Here is a 17,383-nt window from a genome sequence, read left to right on the forward strand (position 1 = left end):
GGGTTTAATTTCCACCCAAGGAGAGGTTACCCATGAAAATGGAAGCATAATTTGGTCATGAGGTTGTTATCCCCCCTAGGGCTTATATAGCCAGTTAATATATGTTAATACAGCGAAGTGAACAAAAGGTTAAATAAGTAGGTCAGGCTCCGAACAAGTCCTCTACTGCTTACTTCTGCTTAAACGGAAGGAAAAGCCCATAATGGCGCTTGCCTGACTTCCACCCCCATCATTTTAAGAATTGCTTTGCCAATCCTTCACAGCAAATAGTAATTTTAAGTGGACCAAAACAGAGCTCAGGGTGTTTGCACTCCATGGTAATGATAGAGTAGCTGTGCTCCCTGGAGTCAATAAAGCCCAACAATTGAGTCATTTTTGCCTCCTGTGAGTGAATCACTGCTGTTAGCCTGAATGACAGGATTGCTTATAGAACTGGAGCCCTCCGCCGGGCTGACCTCATCCCGGGACAGCAAGGTTCAGAGGGCAGGCAGGTGGTGTTTAACACAGTTATAAGTAAAAGCTGATTTTGTACTTGAACGCTCTGTAAACAAGAACGTGGAATTGGTGGGGGCAGGGGAGGGAGGAGCATTTGATGTCTGTCCATGTACTTTTATCGAAAGCAGCACTTCCTTTTTTGCTGTCTCCTTCTCCTTCGCATTTCTTCTTCCCCCTTAGCATCCTGCCCCAACCACCTTGTCTGTTTCTCTCCTCCCCATCTCCCACCCTTCATATATGTAAATCTCCAACACTTGCTGTTGACATCAGATGGCCACAGTCCAGTCACACTTCTGATGAATGGAAGATGCAGACGGTGTTGCGGAAAAGAAAACTATCTTACGTTTGAGATTAGTCTTCAGTTTCTAAGAATCATTCTGAAGCAGAGATTTTAGGCATATATAGACAAATGCTAAACAATAATGGTTTTCATGTCATCGAATGAGGAAAATAGGAAACAGGGAGGGTTATAGAAAACATTTCAGCCTAAAATTATCGTCTAAGGAGATAGAAAAGGCCTAGAGAACGTTTTCCAGCCCCATCTCTAAACCCCATTGTCAACATTTTGGGGCTCAAAGTTCTATGGAGTAGTCAGGTTTTATAATTTTGGAAGTGGGATTGTGAACAGTTAAGATATAAAAGAAGAACCCTACAAATGGTTCTCCATCTCTAGAATCTGATGTGGGAAAATAGGACCATGGAAATCCTTTAATAGGATATTTGATGAATTGTTTGATCAATTGTCGATGAACCATTTAAAAATACAATTTCATGTAAAAACCAGAATCTTGCTTCAATTTTTCAAAACCTTGGAATGTTTGTGCCCCTAAAATCTTAATGACTAAAGTCAGAAATTGATAGGTAGCATCATTCCTTCTCCGGGGTTTATACTTAAGCATATGAAAGGCTGTGGCACCATCCGAGCAGCAACACTTTGCGTTCACTTCGTCGCACTCAGTATTGTTGCCTATGCTTATTTGCCAGGACTGCTCCCATTTTAGAGAAACATCTATTGACACTGTAACTCTCAGAGCACAATTTGGGAAAAACTTCGTTAGAAAAATATAATGAAAAAATAGATATTTTCAGAAAGTTTTCTATTCTCCCTCCCTTTCTAAATCTCACAAATCTTTCCCCTTCATTTCCTACTCACTAGTCCTCTGTCCCAACACACGCGCACATGTCACAAAAGTCCATTGCCCTCAGTTCCCGTGACTCTCAGCTTATTCTTTCTTCTCAAGTCCACCAGACTTATCATGTTCCAATATATCATCTGTTCCCCAGCCTAGAAAAGTCTGATGCTCATTTTCTGCCAAGTCGAGTCTTTCTCTTCCACAGAAGATTTGACTGGCATCTCTAATGCCTGGATGGATTCACACCTTTAAACTAATGCCTCTTGGGGCACCTGGGTGGCTCAGTCAGTTAAGCGTCTGACTTCAGCTCAGGTCATGATCTCACAGTTTGTGAGTTCGAGCCCCGCGTCAGGCTCTGTGCTGACAGCTCAGAGCCTGGAGCCTGCTTCGGATTCTGTGTCTCCCTCTCTCTCTGACCCTCTCCCACTCACGCTCTGTCTCTGTCTCTCTCTCAAGAATAAATAAACATTAAAAAAATTGTTTTTAACTAATGCCTCTAGTCTAGATCTTTAGTTGTTTCTGAATACACAGATAACCAGACCAGAACCAGGAAGCCAGAGTTATTTCCCATCATATCTCTTCCCCATTCTAGGAAAAATAATTTCATCAGTGATTCAGCTACACCATTTGCAAAGTGAGGACAAGAAAATCCCTACAAGCTCTTTCTTATATTCTCAATTCTACATTATTTCCAAGGTGGAGGAACCCTATTTTCATACATTCCATCAGTTATCTGTTCAAACATTTTATTGAGGATGTACTATATTCTTGACAGTGTCTCAATAATATAGAATTAAGATGTTCCTTCTCTCTCAGGCTATCTGGTGGGAAGCTAGACAAGTAAATTGTGATGGTGGTATTGAATAAATGCTGTGATGGGCATATTAGCTAGGTGCGGCTGACTGAGGAAGTGCTGTAGAATTCCAGACTGTGGAATCAGGAAAGTTACTTCACAGAGATATTCTCTGAAGGGAATTTTGAAAGCTGTGTTGACCAGATGACCATGGGGGAGAAAAGGCCAGCCCAGACAGAATGGATAGTATGTTCCTAGTTAGTTGGAAATAGTAACTTTATGCTTATTTTTCTAAAGCTTATTTATTTAAATAATCTCTATACTTAACATGGAGCTCCAACTCACCACCCCGAGATCAAGAGTTGCATGTTCTTCTGACTGTGCTAGCCAGGCGCCCCACTTTACATTTATTAATTGCCTTTTTGTTTATTTGTACATTACCTGACTCCAAAGTAAGAATCTATGGCACTTAAACCGATTTCTAAATTAAATTAGTTTTGGATACATAATGATGTCACTTTATCTTTACTGTTAACATGGAGATTATTCAAATGCCATCATTTTTATTTCTAATAGTTAAATTAAACCACTTTAGGAGATTCTGATAGATGTGAAACATGAATCTGCTCTAAAATTCTTTCAAATTGCAGTACAATGTGTTTGCGTCTTTGTCTATTGGAGATTATAGCTTTCTGTGGAATGTCAGAATCAAAGGTTGATGTCTTTATTTCTCTGCAAATGGGGGAGAAATCCACTAACTAGCCCTCTAACGCTAAAATATTTAAGGACTAAAACAGATGTGGCATAACTGCTGGTTTGCTATGTCTCTTGTGGTTTATAAAGATATATTTTATGTCTTTTATGATTACGGGATGATGCTAAAAATTTTGTGGGTAATAATACCGTCGCATTGGAAAGACAGCATATAACATCGCTGGAAGAAGATAGAGAGTGCTACCTGGCTGTCAAGTCAAAGGAAAAGATATTTAACTTGTTATTAAGAAAAGCAGTTGGGAAACTTTATTTGGAATTTGGTCTTTGATGTTTGATTATCGTAAATACGAGGACCTTAAGTCATACCGTTCATAAATAGATTTTTTTTTTTTGCTTCTTGACACAGTGGGATGTGTTTTAATAATTTTCAGGGGTTATTGCTAAGTACAAAGCTGTTAGAATCAGAGTTTCTTTTAAATGACTTAAAAATATTTTAGATCTTTGATTTTTTTTGGATTCCTTTGGCACCTGTACTAGATGCCGATATGAACTGGTTAACTAGCATTTGGTTTAAACAGAAAGACTGAAACATATCTGCCTATTTATGATATTTTTGTTTGTTGGATCTTTCTTAATATTACTTGACTTTCTGTGTTTTAATCTCATTTTATCATATTTTGGGTTGAAGCCACTCCAAAGCTTAACACCTAGGAGATTTCTCACTTTTGGTTCCCTTTAAAAGTGCTAAAATCTCAGCCTCTGAAACAAGAGACCAAGCTACAATTTAAAGAAAGCAGTGGTATTGATAAAGGGCCCTAAGAATGTTGCCACCTTCTGCATGTGCCTTCTGCCACATCCTTTCTTTTAAACCAGCAGGAGAATTGAAAGAAGGATAAGGGCCTGGCCCATCCAAACACTTCTGGCATGCCAAGCTGGCCTTCTGAAGTTTCCCCTGCTGCTTTAGAAAAAGGAGCCCCACAGACAAATGAAAGAGCCACGGGGACATTCACATGCATAGCACCTTCCCTCCAAAATGCCAAGTGGCTTTAGATTGCTGGTGTTGGGGTGGTTTGGCCCGAGATGAAGAATAGAGCCTTGAGAACCATTTGTTTCCACACCATTTTGGGTGAAGTGCTGTATTTTTCACCTTAAAAGGCCACTTAAAAAGAAAAATATGGTTTGAGAGGAGGACACAATTTGGAAGCCATCACACTTAATGGAGTCCCTTTTAAATGTAACACTTTGTCCTATCAATTCTCTTCTAAATTAGTTGTCACTACCTAGAGAAAACCTACCCTTGATTGTCTTATGCTGTTGCTTAAACACACATGGTCTCCTGTATGTATTCTCCTCTATCCAATTTTTAAAACTCTCGTAAATTCTGTCACTAAACTTACCCTTGTTAAGGATGGAATGGAATACAGCTTGCGCACACAGAGTGACCGGCATGTTATCACCACTGCCATCTACATCTAGTCACACAGATTATCTCAGCATTAAAAGAAAAAGCAAAGTAGGCCTAATAGAAAGAAGGCCATGGCCACAGGCCACAGAGGTTTTTACTGACAGTTGACTTAGCCAGCCATTTCTAGATTGGACTTTGTAAAATCAGAGGATGCAGGAGAAGGAAGGAATTTTTGGAGGCAGCCGGGCAATTTATTACATTTGTTTGCACAGCTCTGGGGTATTCATATAGTTTTGGAGTTTTGAAGAGATTAGAAGGTTCTGGAATAGAGTCATTTCTTTCTAAACTTTTACTCTTCTTTTGTCCTTTGTCTTGAGTGGCCTGCCTAGCCCCTCAGCCTCAAAGTCCCACTATCCACTCAAAGGTAACATTTGGAAAATTGAGCTTGCCTCTCCTCACCACCACAAGTAGGAATTTCTTCTACATTTCCAGTTTTCATCCACAGTATACCATAACAGGCTAAAGACAGATTCTCAGGTTTATGCTCTTGAACATCTTCCATACTTGTATTTCTGCTTCACCATCTAAGCAGAATTCACCAGTTGTCCCTCATGCTTTTCATTTCTTCTTTTTTTTTTTTTTCCATGCTTTTCATTTCTATCACCTTCATCTGTGCTCACTTTATCTCCCTCTCTGCTTGGATCAGACCTTTCTACCTTCTCAGCCTCTACCTTGTCCATCAGCATGGCTTCTCAGGCACCATATTTTTGTTGTTATCCCACTACTCAAGAACTTCAGGGATTCGATTGATCACTCAAGAACTTTCACTAGAGGGGCGCCTGGGGGGCTCAGTCAGTTGAGCGACTGACTTCAGCTCAGGTCATGATCTCACAGTTTGTGAGTTCGAGCCCCGCATCGGGCTCTGTGCTGACAGCTCAGAGCCTGGAGCCTGCTTTGGATTCTGTGTCTCCCTCTCTCTCTGCCCCTCCCCCACTCATGCTCTGTCTCTGTCTCAGAAATAAATAAACATTAAAAAAATTAAAAAAAAAAAGAACTTTCACTAGAGGGGAGAAATGGGGAGGTGTTGGTCAAAGGGTACAGACTTCCAGTTGGAAGAAGAATAAGTTCTGGGGACCTGCTGAACAGCATGGTGACTATTGTTAGCTATACCATAGAATGTACTTGAATGTTGCTAGAAGAGTAGATCTTAAGTGTTTTCCATCACAAAAAAGAAATGGAAACTGCATGACATGACAGAGGTGTTAGCTAATGCTAATGGTGGCTATCATTTTGCAATATATATGGTTATCGAACCAACACATTATATCTTAAACTTACACAATGTTATATGTCAATTGTACCTCAATAAAATTGGGGGCAGTGGGACAGAGAACTTCCACCAGTTTATTAACTCTAGTCAGCTTTTCTAAAACCAGGAGCCAGTCTGAATTCAATTCCCTTGCATAAAATGGGCCCTAGTCTGCCTTAGTGTCTTTGTAAGCATGCCATTTCCTTATTTCCTGCCTCTCCAGTATTCTATGCTCTTTTAATCTGATTCAACTTTCTTCCTCCACAAATTCAGTAATGAACTTCCATCTGACTTTTCAAATGGCCCTACCCTATTCACACCTATTTACTGTGTGGTAAATTTGTAATTTGCAATTATTAGGTATTATAAAATTGTGATTTTCAGTTGGTTTCTGTGGGTGTGAAGAATAAAACTCTGTAAAGGCATGCACTGCCTTTTGAAAATTTTAAATAGAGAGTCGCATAATTATATATTTATGTGTTACATGTAATTTCTTATTATATATGACCTTGTATTGTGTCATTAAACTTGTGTTTTGTTAAGTATAGAATGAGGAAGATTTTTACATGGCACGTGTACAGATTACTATGGACCTTAAAAATTATTCATTCCAATTTTTTTAGGATGGAAAAAGGATGAAAATAGGCCTTAAGTAATCCCTGCTCCCCTACACCTTGCTTTCCCTTCCTACCCACTATTGTCCACTCTCCAGAACCCAGTCTCTTACTGGGATACACACACACTCCCAGAGAAAGCATCCTACTAGTACAATTCCCTGAACATTGAGGAGGTGGGTGCTTAGTAACTTTTGACTGACCAAAGGGCAACATAGCATAAAACAAGAAATGAGGCTGACAAAAATCTCTATTCCCTGGAAAGTGAAAAAGGTAGAGAAGAGAGCAAACACTAGAACATAGCAGGCATGACCCAAGTAGACACAAGGAGTTTTACCGTTTTTTTCTCCTTTGTTGTCAGCATTTCCACCACCCACAAAATTCCTGTCTTTGACCTATGTGACCTATGTGGTTAAATATCCTAGAGTCGATAACTCTTTCATATATATATATATATATATATATATATATATATATATATGTATATATGAAACAGATATATACATATATATACACATATATATGATATACAGATATATACATATATATATACACACAGATATCAATGTGTGTGTGTGTGTGTGTGTGTGTGTGTGTGTGTGTGTATCTTTCTTTCTTCAGCACTAGCACAGAAAACCTAGCCAGGTATTAGTCTCTGGCAAAGTTTATTGCCATATGTAGGTGTGTGCATGTACATGTACATATACATATACACATATGCACACACACATACATGTACATGCATCCATATGGCTGATGACTTCTCACAGTTTATCTCAAGGCCATGTTGTTTCATGTTCCACTCATGTGATAGGTCATCTCTGACCTGACAGATTTATCCGTTGAGAATAGGATTAAATGTATGCAAAATTCTTAGCAAGACAATGCGTATGGCTTATGTAGATTTTGTTGATTTTCTTCCTTATATGTTACTCAGAAAGCCCGTGTCAGTATAAATCAGGGGTAATGAAATCAACATTATGGAATCTTTGATATTACATTTGCTAAAGCCTTTCTGGATGTTCAGTTCAGCTCTTAATGATTGATACTATTGACAGCGGATAAACATTTTTGATGGATATGTTTGCTCACAGATTTAAAAAACATCTAATCCTTTTTTCTCTTTGATTTAAAGAGTGCAGTGCTATTGGAGAGGAAACAGTTCAAATGTGGTCATCGCAGGTTGGTGGCACCAAAAATAGAAATTCACTTAGGGTAAAATTTGCTGTCAGGAAAAAATGGAGCATTCTTTCTGAACTCAGGAACGTGTGGTTCATGTGAGCTTGCTTGTAGATGGTTGCTACAATAAGGCTTCTTTCATACAGGTGTGTTTATGCCCCAGGCTTGCTGGCCACAGTCCATTCCATTTACAGAAGCTGAATTAAACAATAACTACCGCATTGCACAAAATGGCGGTGGGGGGGGAGTGGGGGGGGGGAAAGGTGAGCGTCAAAGGAGATGCCTGAGAGCTTTGTTAGGGCCAAGAAAAACCCTGTTGCAGTTGTCAGAGCTTGTTGATGTTGCTGGGAACGGCACTTTTTTTTTTCTCCTGGATTTTGTGGTTCTGCCTTAGGAAAGAAAGTAAAATAGAACGGAAGAACAAAGTCCTACTCTATAAATCAGCAGCTGCTCCTTGCCAGATCAAAGGAGTGACATTTTTGCTCCTGGACTACTTGTCCACTTGAGGGCTTGACAGGCAGCTAACAGCTGGCCTGCTAGACTGTATGGGAGAATCAGCCTACATCTTCTTCTGAGCAGATGACAAGCTAATCAGAGAGATATCCATAGCAGAGGGCATGTGAGTGCACCTTGATCTCCTCAAACATACCTAATACATAATTGCTAAACAGCTTGGTGCATTTTTGGCAAGTTAATGCTTAGGTAGTTTCCACCGAGAAGTAGGATAAAGAATTAATACTTCAATCAAAGGTGATCACGAAAGCTAAAAAGATACTAGATTTGTTGGGATCTTCTCCTCTTAGAGTGAATTAGTAAATGGCTGGGAGCATAATGAGAATTGGCTTAAATGTGTGTAACTGATATCAAGTGACTGGTTGACTTTTCAAAGCTCAGTCGGGCTGTAGTGTTTAGGTAGATGAACAGGTACTGGGTAATTGGCAATGTGAAAATGATGACTTCTGCTTTCTATGCTGATAGAGTTGAGCAAAGTTATAGATGTTCTATGTCTGCAAAAGAGTTGTTTTCAGAAGCCCCATAAGGTGTGTCGCCATACAGATCTGGAATTTTAATGTCAGTAGTAAAATTTCCAAAGTAATTCAGTTTCTAGTTGATTTCCATCTGCCATTAATCATGTACAGGATGAGGTAATATATTACAACTTATATCTATTGACTTAGTATTTTATCTTTAAGAGGATAGATCCTTGATATGAATAGCTAAGGAAGTGTGTGTGTTTTCTCCTCCCTTGCTTTCAAGTGGCTTTGAAGGATCACTTTTATAGTCAGTGATAAGTAGCCACATATGAATAATGGCATTGAATGATGCCACATATGAATGATGGCATTCTGTAAGAATAACATTACTTCAAAATCATAACCCGCTGGGATGTTTTGTTACATGCCCTCAAGTCTGATTATACTTATGGAATAGTGTTTATTGTTGCTCCATATTATAAGGGAAACAAAAGATAATTCCCTATCGTAGAGAAAATTTCCCAAATACTTTTATTGAAAAGTTTCCACTATTGGCCATATAAACCTTAATCAGATAAGATGCCAAATTATCCAGGTCACCTTTGAAATTTAATGATAAAAACAATTATACTTCTTATTAAAACTCAAACACTACAGAAATACTTGTAAAAAAAGAAAAGAAAGAAAATTCTGCCATCTTCCTTCTGCCCATCCCAGAGAGACTGAAAGGTAACAGTTTCCACAAAAAGCATTTTATTGGCCAAACTTTTCCTTTAGGAAGTATGCATGGAATAAAATGAATTAAAATTATTATAAATTTTTGTTTGCCCGAGGCAAGGGAGTAAAAGACTATTTAGGTCTGAGATAATTTAAGAGAGTAATACATGCATTTTCATAGCTGTTTCATGCTTAAAAGTTGATCTTTGTAAATTTCTGTTCTTAGGAAGAAGGCCCAATCATCTATTTGCTATGTGATCTCCAGCAGGACCTCTAAAACTTAAATGTGTATAGATCACCTGGACCTCTTTTCAAATCCTAATTCAGTATTCAGTAGTGCCAGGGTGAGGACTACTCTGTTTCTACAGTTCTAACAGACTCATTGTGATGTTGATGTGACTGGTCCATGGAACACACTTAGACCTGCAGGTGTGGAGAACCATTTTAGAGAGTGTGATTCCAAAATAACCTGCCCCACTACCCAGCCCCCCAGCAGATACCCACTACAGTGTCTAAAATCCCCCCAGGGCATTATGCATTTAAATTAGCTGTGACCTTGGGAAAGAACTAGCACATGGACACATGATACTTGTAAGAGTAGAACACATGATTACCTCTCTTCAGCTCAGCATGGATTTGCTTAATAGTCACCCACCAAGTCTTAATTATTTCCTATGAGAGGACAGAGCTCTTTAGGAGGGGACATTGGGTAGGTGCATTTTGAGTGTAAGCTAACATTTAATGAGCTCTTACTATGTGTCAGGCACTGTGCCAAGCATTTTACATACAATATCTTCCTTAATCCTCAAAACAATCTGGTCTCAACCAGTGCCCTGTTATAGACAGGAAACAAATAGAGGCCTGGAAGTTCACGTAGACTTGCCCAAGGTCACACAACAAGTAAAGGGCAGAGATTATGAGCCTACCCTCTCCATCACTTTGTTCTATGGAGAAGTCTGGAATATGGAACAATAATTGAGAAGGGTTTGCCCAAAGTAGGGTATTTTAGTAAAGAACCTATGTAAGCCCTGTAACTTCAGGGAAGAATTAGGTAAAAGAATATTGAAAGAACACATTAGAAGGTCATTAAAGATAAGTATTAGCTACTTAGAATTTTGTCCAGAGCCTTTTGTGTTCAACTTGAATGTTCCACTACTCAAGGCATATTCCTAAAGCTGCAAAATGTTTGTGATTCCGGATTAGCATCATGTGTTCATGTTATAAATGTATGAGTAATTAGTTCATGCGTTTTCAGAGTTGTAGACAAGTCTAGTATCTATCAAATTCTAAATTAATCTGTAGCTTCAGGAAATTATGAACTGTGAATGTGTTTCTGAGTGGCCCATGAATTTCATTCATTTACCTTACTTTGCTCACAGTTGTTCGTGAGAAAAGATCCATTGTGTGGCCATCAGTGAAAAACTCATGGCTACACCATGACTCAATCATTCATGTGCCCGAGTACATATTCAAAGACATTAAGCCTGCTTAATTCACCAATGTAACCATTTCAGTGAATCTTACTGAGAAACCCCCACTCTTAGCCATGACCAGAGCACAGAAAAAAAAAAAAAAAAACTTGCTTTTTGTGTGTGTGAAGACAAAAAGTGAAGAAACTTGATAACTGATTTGTCAAGGTTGAGGTTTCATTGTATCAGACACCAAGCAGTAGCAAGCTTTGTGAATAAGCACGCTCACTGATGAGTCCCATGGCTGGGTAAAGTGGAGAAGCAGAACTTCTTCCTTTTTCAACAGGTCCCCAGTCACCAAGCTGCTTTTAACACCTCTTCCAAGATAATCTGATCCCTCTTGTACAGTTCAGCCCCCTTCCTTGACCAGACCCATCCACGGAAAAGCTTCAGCGCAGGGATCCTTGGTTCCTCCTCAGAGCCTTCAGGGCTGGCGGCTTTCCAGGTGACTCCACAGAGGCCTACATTTTCTAATAAAAGGAATGCTGCCTAAAGAAGTTGGTTACCAGGTGTGGCATGGAGTTAGTGAACCAGAAAGAAGGGATTTATCAGTCATTTAAAAAGAAGGGGAGGGAGGGGGGGAAAGAAAAGGAGAGAAATCAACAAGCAGGAATGACACCTAAGCCTACTTCTATCAATCTGAAATATGCTTTGGAGTGAAAAAGCTTTCAAAGGAAAACCACGATGGTCAAATTTCAGTTGCAGGAAAATATGCAAAGTTGAAAAGTTTGGCTCTTCTGTGGGGACCGAGGTGGGGATTGGAGGCGGGGAGGTCTCCAGGAGCTCTCTCCTCCAGTAAGACGGCAAGAGGAGATTTCAGTGATATTTTGCTCTCTTGCGTTTTCTCTTTTTAATACGTTCTTTTCTCATCTCTGAGTTGACTCAAAAGGGCCTCATGATTCTTGGAAAGTCATTGAATTTATTTCTATAATTGAGTTATTTTTAAGCTAACAGTCAGTGTATGATTTTTAAGAATCGCACATACTAATGCATTTTCTATTTTTGTAAAATTTAGCGAGAAAGTAGAGAGTCTTAGTAGATACTCTCCCGAGTCTTTGTGTGAGCCTGGGTACTAACTTTGTGTTCAATACAAATCAATGGAACTAGTGCACTTTAGGGCACTCATTCCCTATGGGAGTCACTAATGGAATTATCTGTAGCCCTTAAAAAAAGTCACAATGAGGCTAATGAAAATTTTTTCTAAGTGAAATCTGGATAAGGCACTAGGCTTACTGGCACATTTTATTTATGGCATTTATCATATATGGCACATTTTGCACACAAGTTTTACAAATCTCAGAATGTTTTTAAGAGCTATTTAATTTCTAAAAGACTTTGTAATTTCAGGTTAAATTGTTTATACCAATAAAGAAGTGTATCACATGTCCTCAACTTCAGAATCATTCTGGGATGACATTAAAACTTTAGAAAAATTTTTAATATCAGATACAGATGAGAAACTTAACAGGCTTTGAATTGGAAATAACTTGTGGGGGTTTTCATTAAAGTTGGGTGCAGCTTGCTGCATTTTGGTTAGTTGGATGTCTTCAGCAATTTTTCAAATGTTTTGGGTTTGGCAAAGTCCAAAATGTTTTTGCCAAGACCCTCTTTTCCCCTTATTTTTTAAACCCGTGTGAAATTCAAGGATAACTTAATCCATATGTGTCTGATTCATTTACACTTAACTCATCAAAATGTTATTTTGTAAGACCCATTTAATATCCAAAAAAACCTTTTGAGCCTTTTTAAGACAAGTCTTTTGTCTTTGAACCAGTGAGTTGCGTTTTTCCATCTGAATGGAGCTTGGACCTTAAAAGATTGAAGATCAGTGTATTTTCAATTTTAGAGTCTTCACATTTTAAGTAGAATGAAAACTTGATATTCTGTTTACTACTTGAGCATTGAATAAGGTCATTTTAAAATATAGATCAGAGGAAGTGGAAAAAATTTCTTGTCATGTAATTTAGGGAAAGGTTGCATTTGGAAATTTTATCTTAGTAATACTAAAGAAATAAAAAGTACTCCTAGTCTGAATTTTTAAAATCTATAGTTAAATGTCTCCATTGTATGTACATTGATGTGTTTTCTAAGAGTGGCCTGCAGATCATCAGTACAGTGGGGTAATTGCATTTTTCTCGTGTTAAATTGTTCTTAAAGTCAACTCATTCATTGGTAATTTTGATAACAACATCTATGGTGTTTGTAAGATATCCCAAGATCAGGGGAGTTGACAATTGGCAGGAGTTGTAAGTTAAGAGATTTCTGAAAAATTGGGGCCCATATGTTTTTAAAATTCTGTGTGATTTGAAAGAATGTGGTAGAATTATGATCCTGGCAAGATAGAACACTATGGATCAAAAACATTGTTTGAGAACAAAAATTCAGAGAAGCTAAATGGAACCCAAGTGAAAAAAAAAAAAAAGGCAGAATCTCTATGACCCTTTGTAAAAAAGGATCTAGTTGAAAACCTTCAGAGGCTTCTATGCATATTTGTTTAGCAGAACCGGGCAAAGAAAGGCCATCGCCAGAACTGCTAGTGAACATCCAGTCCATGCCATGGTAACTAGTTGAAAATGTAATGCCGGAGTGGCATCTCCAAGTTCAGCGCTTCTATAAAGACCTGCTAGCACACAGAATGCTTTTTTAATGTTCTGCATTGTTGTGTGTCCCCCATTGAACACCCTTTTGAGCGGACCCCGTTTTTACTAATGTAAACATTCTGACGAGTATCCAAAGAAATGACCTTTGAGTGAACCTCTAACCTTCCCCGTAATTATTTGTTTGAAGACAGTGTGGAGTTCTCCTGCTGAGAACTAAGAACCATGATGCCTTGCAGCTCTGTGAGGAAGGGAGTGTTTGGGGGAACTGGGGAGAAAGACATAAATAAGGGAACAACCTCCAGATGTAAATAATAAAAGAGTAAAAGGGTAAAATGAAAAAGGGAAAAAATTGCAATTCATTTTACCTAAAGAGTTGGCCTGTAGGAAGAAACAAAACGAGAATCAGTAGCACATAAAAAGAGATGAAGCCTCTGCCATGTGTGTCCTCCATTAGAAACTTCAAGGAGGAAAGAAAAGGTTTCTCCAGGCTCGCCTGAGCATCTCAGTTGGTCTTAAGCTGCGCAGATAAAACGAGTTCCTGGGGGTGAGAATTGCACGTCAGTCCCCCTTGGTCCCCGTAAAGACAGTGGGGAAAGAGTAGATAATTAAGTTCCTTTTCTGATTTAAGGGATGCTTCTGGAATGCTTTGTGATCTGGTCCCATATTCCTCAGTAGCACTTATGTTCCAGGTGGGAATACATGTGCAGTTTCAGCTCTCCTTTTGTTTCCACCTCCCCGAGTCCTGTCACTTGTTTCCCCAAACCTTGAGAGGGTGTAACATTTTTGACAACTGAGCTGTACTTCCTTAAGTAATAAAGAAGTTCATTGTTTTGCAAACAAACACCATATGCAAAAGACTCCTTTGGTTGTCTTGCAGCTGTTATTCTTCAGCCTAATTGTATTCCCTCTAGAATGCTCACGGGAGGCCCCGAACAAGTGTGGGCTGCTGTCCTCCTAGGAAGGGACTTCAACTCCTTAGAAACACAGAGCTGCCAACACACACTAGAATTTTTCTGGCTAATTTCAAAGAATGGGTTTTCAGTTCCTGCCTGTGGCCCCATGCAGATTCATTAATCACGAAGTCCCTTGCCCTTAAGATTTCAAACTGGAAATACTGGGAAATGTTCTAAGTGGGTGTATTTTTAAGGAGGTGCTAGCTATGTTATAGGCGGCATGCCCTCCCTCCATGCCCCCCACCAGATGCACGGCCAGTGAGTCCCGTGCATCACTTCAAATGTGTGGGCAGTGCACAGCATTAAAAATGCACAGGGACAAGGGTAACTCGCAAATGGTAGAAAATTGTTTTGTTTTTATTAAATTTGGAGAAATAAAGGAGATTTCTTATCATCTTACTCTGTTTGTACATGAATATTTGATGGGCATTATTAAACATTAAAGTAACATGAAGTAGGCACTTATTTTTGGATTTCCAACAAAATTAGATCCAGGCTTCTAGACGAAATAACTGCTTCTCCTTTACATTCCTGTGATTCAGCCACCACCTGATTTGAAAACGTTTCTTGGGCCCTAATATCAACCATGTGTACCTGAGGCTGGGTCTTTCTAGTGGGTTGAAAGGTGGCTGGGTTTATGGTTGGCAGTTACCTTATCCCTGCCCTGGGTGTCCCAGCTTAGACTGGAAAGGCCGCCCCCAGCTGGCACTGACCTCTAAATGACCCCTAACTTTACAGGCTTAAACTGCAGGAGTTGCCAAAGAGCAGAAGTCTTTCTGGCCAGCACTTATTACTGCTGTGTTGGTGATAAAACTTCAGACAGCCTAATTGATGGCTTTGCTGACCTAACAATACCTTGTGAAAGCAGAGTGCCAGAGCCTGGTCTCCATTTATGACCAGCTGCACGGGGAAGCTAGGTCTCCCTATGATGGGGAGTTTAGGGAAAGGAGAAAAATCTTCCAGCCCGTGAACTTTAACCAGATTCCAACTTGTTCAAGAAGCAGAAGCACGACTGCAGATTAATAGATGTTTTCTCAGGGAAAACTTGATTCCCTCGCTGAGCCTTTGTCCGAAAGTCAACCCCGACTTGGTTATCAGATGATGGAGATGATCCAGTCAACTGTTTCTGAACACTGCAAAGGGAAAACTGCCTTTGGATCAGAAAGATAATTCTCGGGAGATGTTTGACCACGTCGTATCCTCCGCAGCGTTTGTGCCAAAGTGCTCATAGGGCGCAGAAACTGCATTGGGTGATTGGACTTCTCTGTTCTATTTCAGGTTTATTAATGCCAGAAGAAGAATAGTACAGCCCATGATTGACCAGTCAAATCGAGCAGGCAAGTTCCAACTAGTATCTGCATTCATGTCCCATAGGCACAGATCCTCATCAAGTTATACTCTAGGAGTTTCATCACCTGGTAAATAAATGCTTCCATCAGGCATCCTGGGAGAATTTTTTTTCTAATGTCCCCAGGATTGCACTTAGGAAGCAACTTCACTAATTGGTGCTAATTGGAGATTTCCCACCCTGACTCCACTGAAACTGCTTTTTATTTTCTTTCTGAATTGGTAATTGGGCACAAGTATTAGTGCCACAAGCAGTTTGTTTGACTGCGAGCTCTGGAATTACTCATTGCTTGTCTGCATCAATCATTAGCACACGTTTTCTTGTTACCCACAATTCCTTGGTGTTCACGTGGCTTTCACTCCTGGAGCATCCCCTGTTCAGTTCATTGTATCCATTCGTTTGCTTGGACTGTTCATAATATTCTATTGGAGCCCAGCTTGCTGCTTTGCCAGTGTTATTTTTTAGTACAAGATTATTACCTTTGTTTAAAATGCTTCCCATCCATCCCACTAAAATGCATGTGGCTTTTTCCTCACAGTATCCCCTCGTTTCTCCGAAGCACTTATCAGTACTCTTGAGCCATACCCGTGAAGTCCTCATCATTCCACCCTGAGATTTCCTTAGTTCACTGAGGCATTTCCGTGTCCCGTGAGAAGGTTTATAGGAAAAAAGCGTATTTTCCTTGTGGTGATAACTGTTGTCACTAACAAGAGTGTCAAACTTGGAGACTGAAACTGTGGCCTCAGTTGAGAGAATTTAAGAAAAGTAGTTTGCTCTGGCAAAATTGTCCCAGTAACACTGAAATGTTGTTCCACTAATGGAGACCAGTGGGCCTGTTGGAGAAGAATATAAAATAATTGAAATACTCTGTTTACCATGTTTCCATTTGCTTGGGTTTGAGTAAAAAGGCCAGTGTTCAGTAGGGTTTGTTTAACCTCATAAAATTGCACTCGAATTTCAAATGTTTGCATCTGATGTGAAAATATTTTATTAAGCCACCCAGACATGGCAGGATCACAAAATCTTGGCTAAGTAGCACGTTGCAATATGTATATATTGGCTACTCCCCATTTCCCTGCTCTTCTTCCCCATAACTGAGAGATAAGTAAAGAGACAAAGGCTGCTGAGGATGACGCGCCTGTTAAACTGGCTGGCGAGGTCTGTCCTCCAGAACTTTTTTAAAGCTACCCACACACCTTGACTCAATCCTAGAACCGCACAGACAGACCACATCATCTCCCCACCTCCCCTCTTGCAAGCGCCAACCACGTTGTTGCTGTAACGTTTCAGTGCTTCAGCGGGAACAGTTGCTGATTGTTTGGTATATCTTTTCTTCTTTCTCCTCTGTGTCCTCGAATGACTACAATCAGGTTTTCTTCTTGATCCTTCAGTGAGCCAAGGAGCAGCATATAGTCCAGAGGGTCAGCCCATGGGGAGCTTTGTGTTGGATGGTCAGCAACACATGGGAATCCGGCCTGCAGGTAGGTGTGCTCCACCCTCCTCTGGGCTTCCCTGGGAAGTGTCACCTTCTCCACCAGTCTTGTTCATCCACTCTGCTCTCGTGCTGGGTTTAACATTTGCCTGCTGCCTGCGCTGCCTGCTTCCTTTTCCCTTGGGTGGGGGAGAAGACCCTCTTTTACAAAGTAAAGAGTTTTCAGCAGTACCATGTTACTCTGCCCC

General features: G+C 39.8%; 1 protein-coding gene across 10 annotated transcripts in view; it reads left to right on the forward strand.

Annotated features, from left to right (window-relative positions):
- Nucleotides 1–17,383, forward strand: part of MEIS2 (Meis homeobox 2) — a 209,477-nt gene that overhangs the window by 188,177 nt on the left and 3,917 nt on the right. For 5 of the 10 annotated variants that reach the window (XM_043555698.1, XM_043555702.1, XM_043555699.1 and 2 more), the window contains 2 exons: nucleotides 15,634–15,692; nucleotides 17,074–17,184. In XM_043555698.1, the coding sequence (XP_043411633.1) occupies nucleotides 15,634–15,692; nucleotides 17,074–17,184 (170 nt within the window). The remainder of the gene's footprint in view (nucleotides 1–15,633; nucleotides 15,693–17,073; nucleotides 17,185–17,383) is intronic. The other 5 variants (XM_043555700.1, XM_043555705.1, XM_043555701.1 and 2 more) reach the window with 1 other exon arrangement.

Source organism: Prionailurus bengalensis, chromosome B3 (assembly GCF_016509475.1).
Source record: "Prionailurus bengalensis isolate Pbe53 chromosome B3, Fcat_Pben_1.1_paternal_pri, whole genome shotgun sequence".
Lineage (NCBI taxonomy): Eukaryota > Metazoa > Chordata > Mammalia > Carnivora > Felidae > Prionailurus > Prionailurus bengalensis.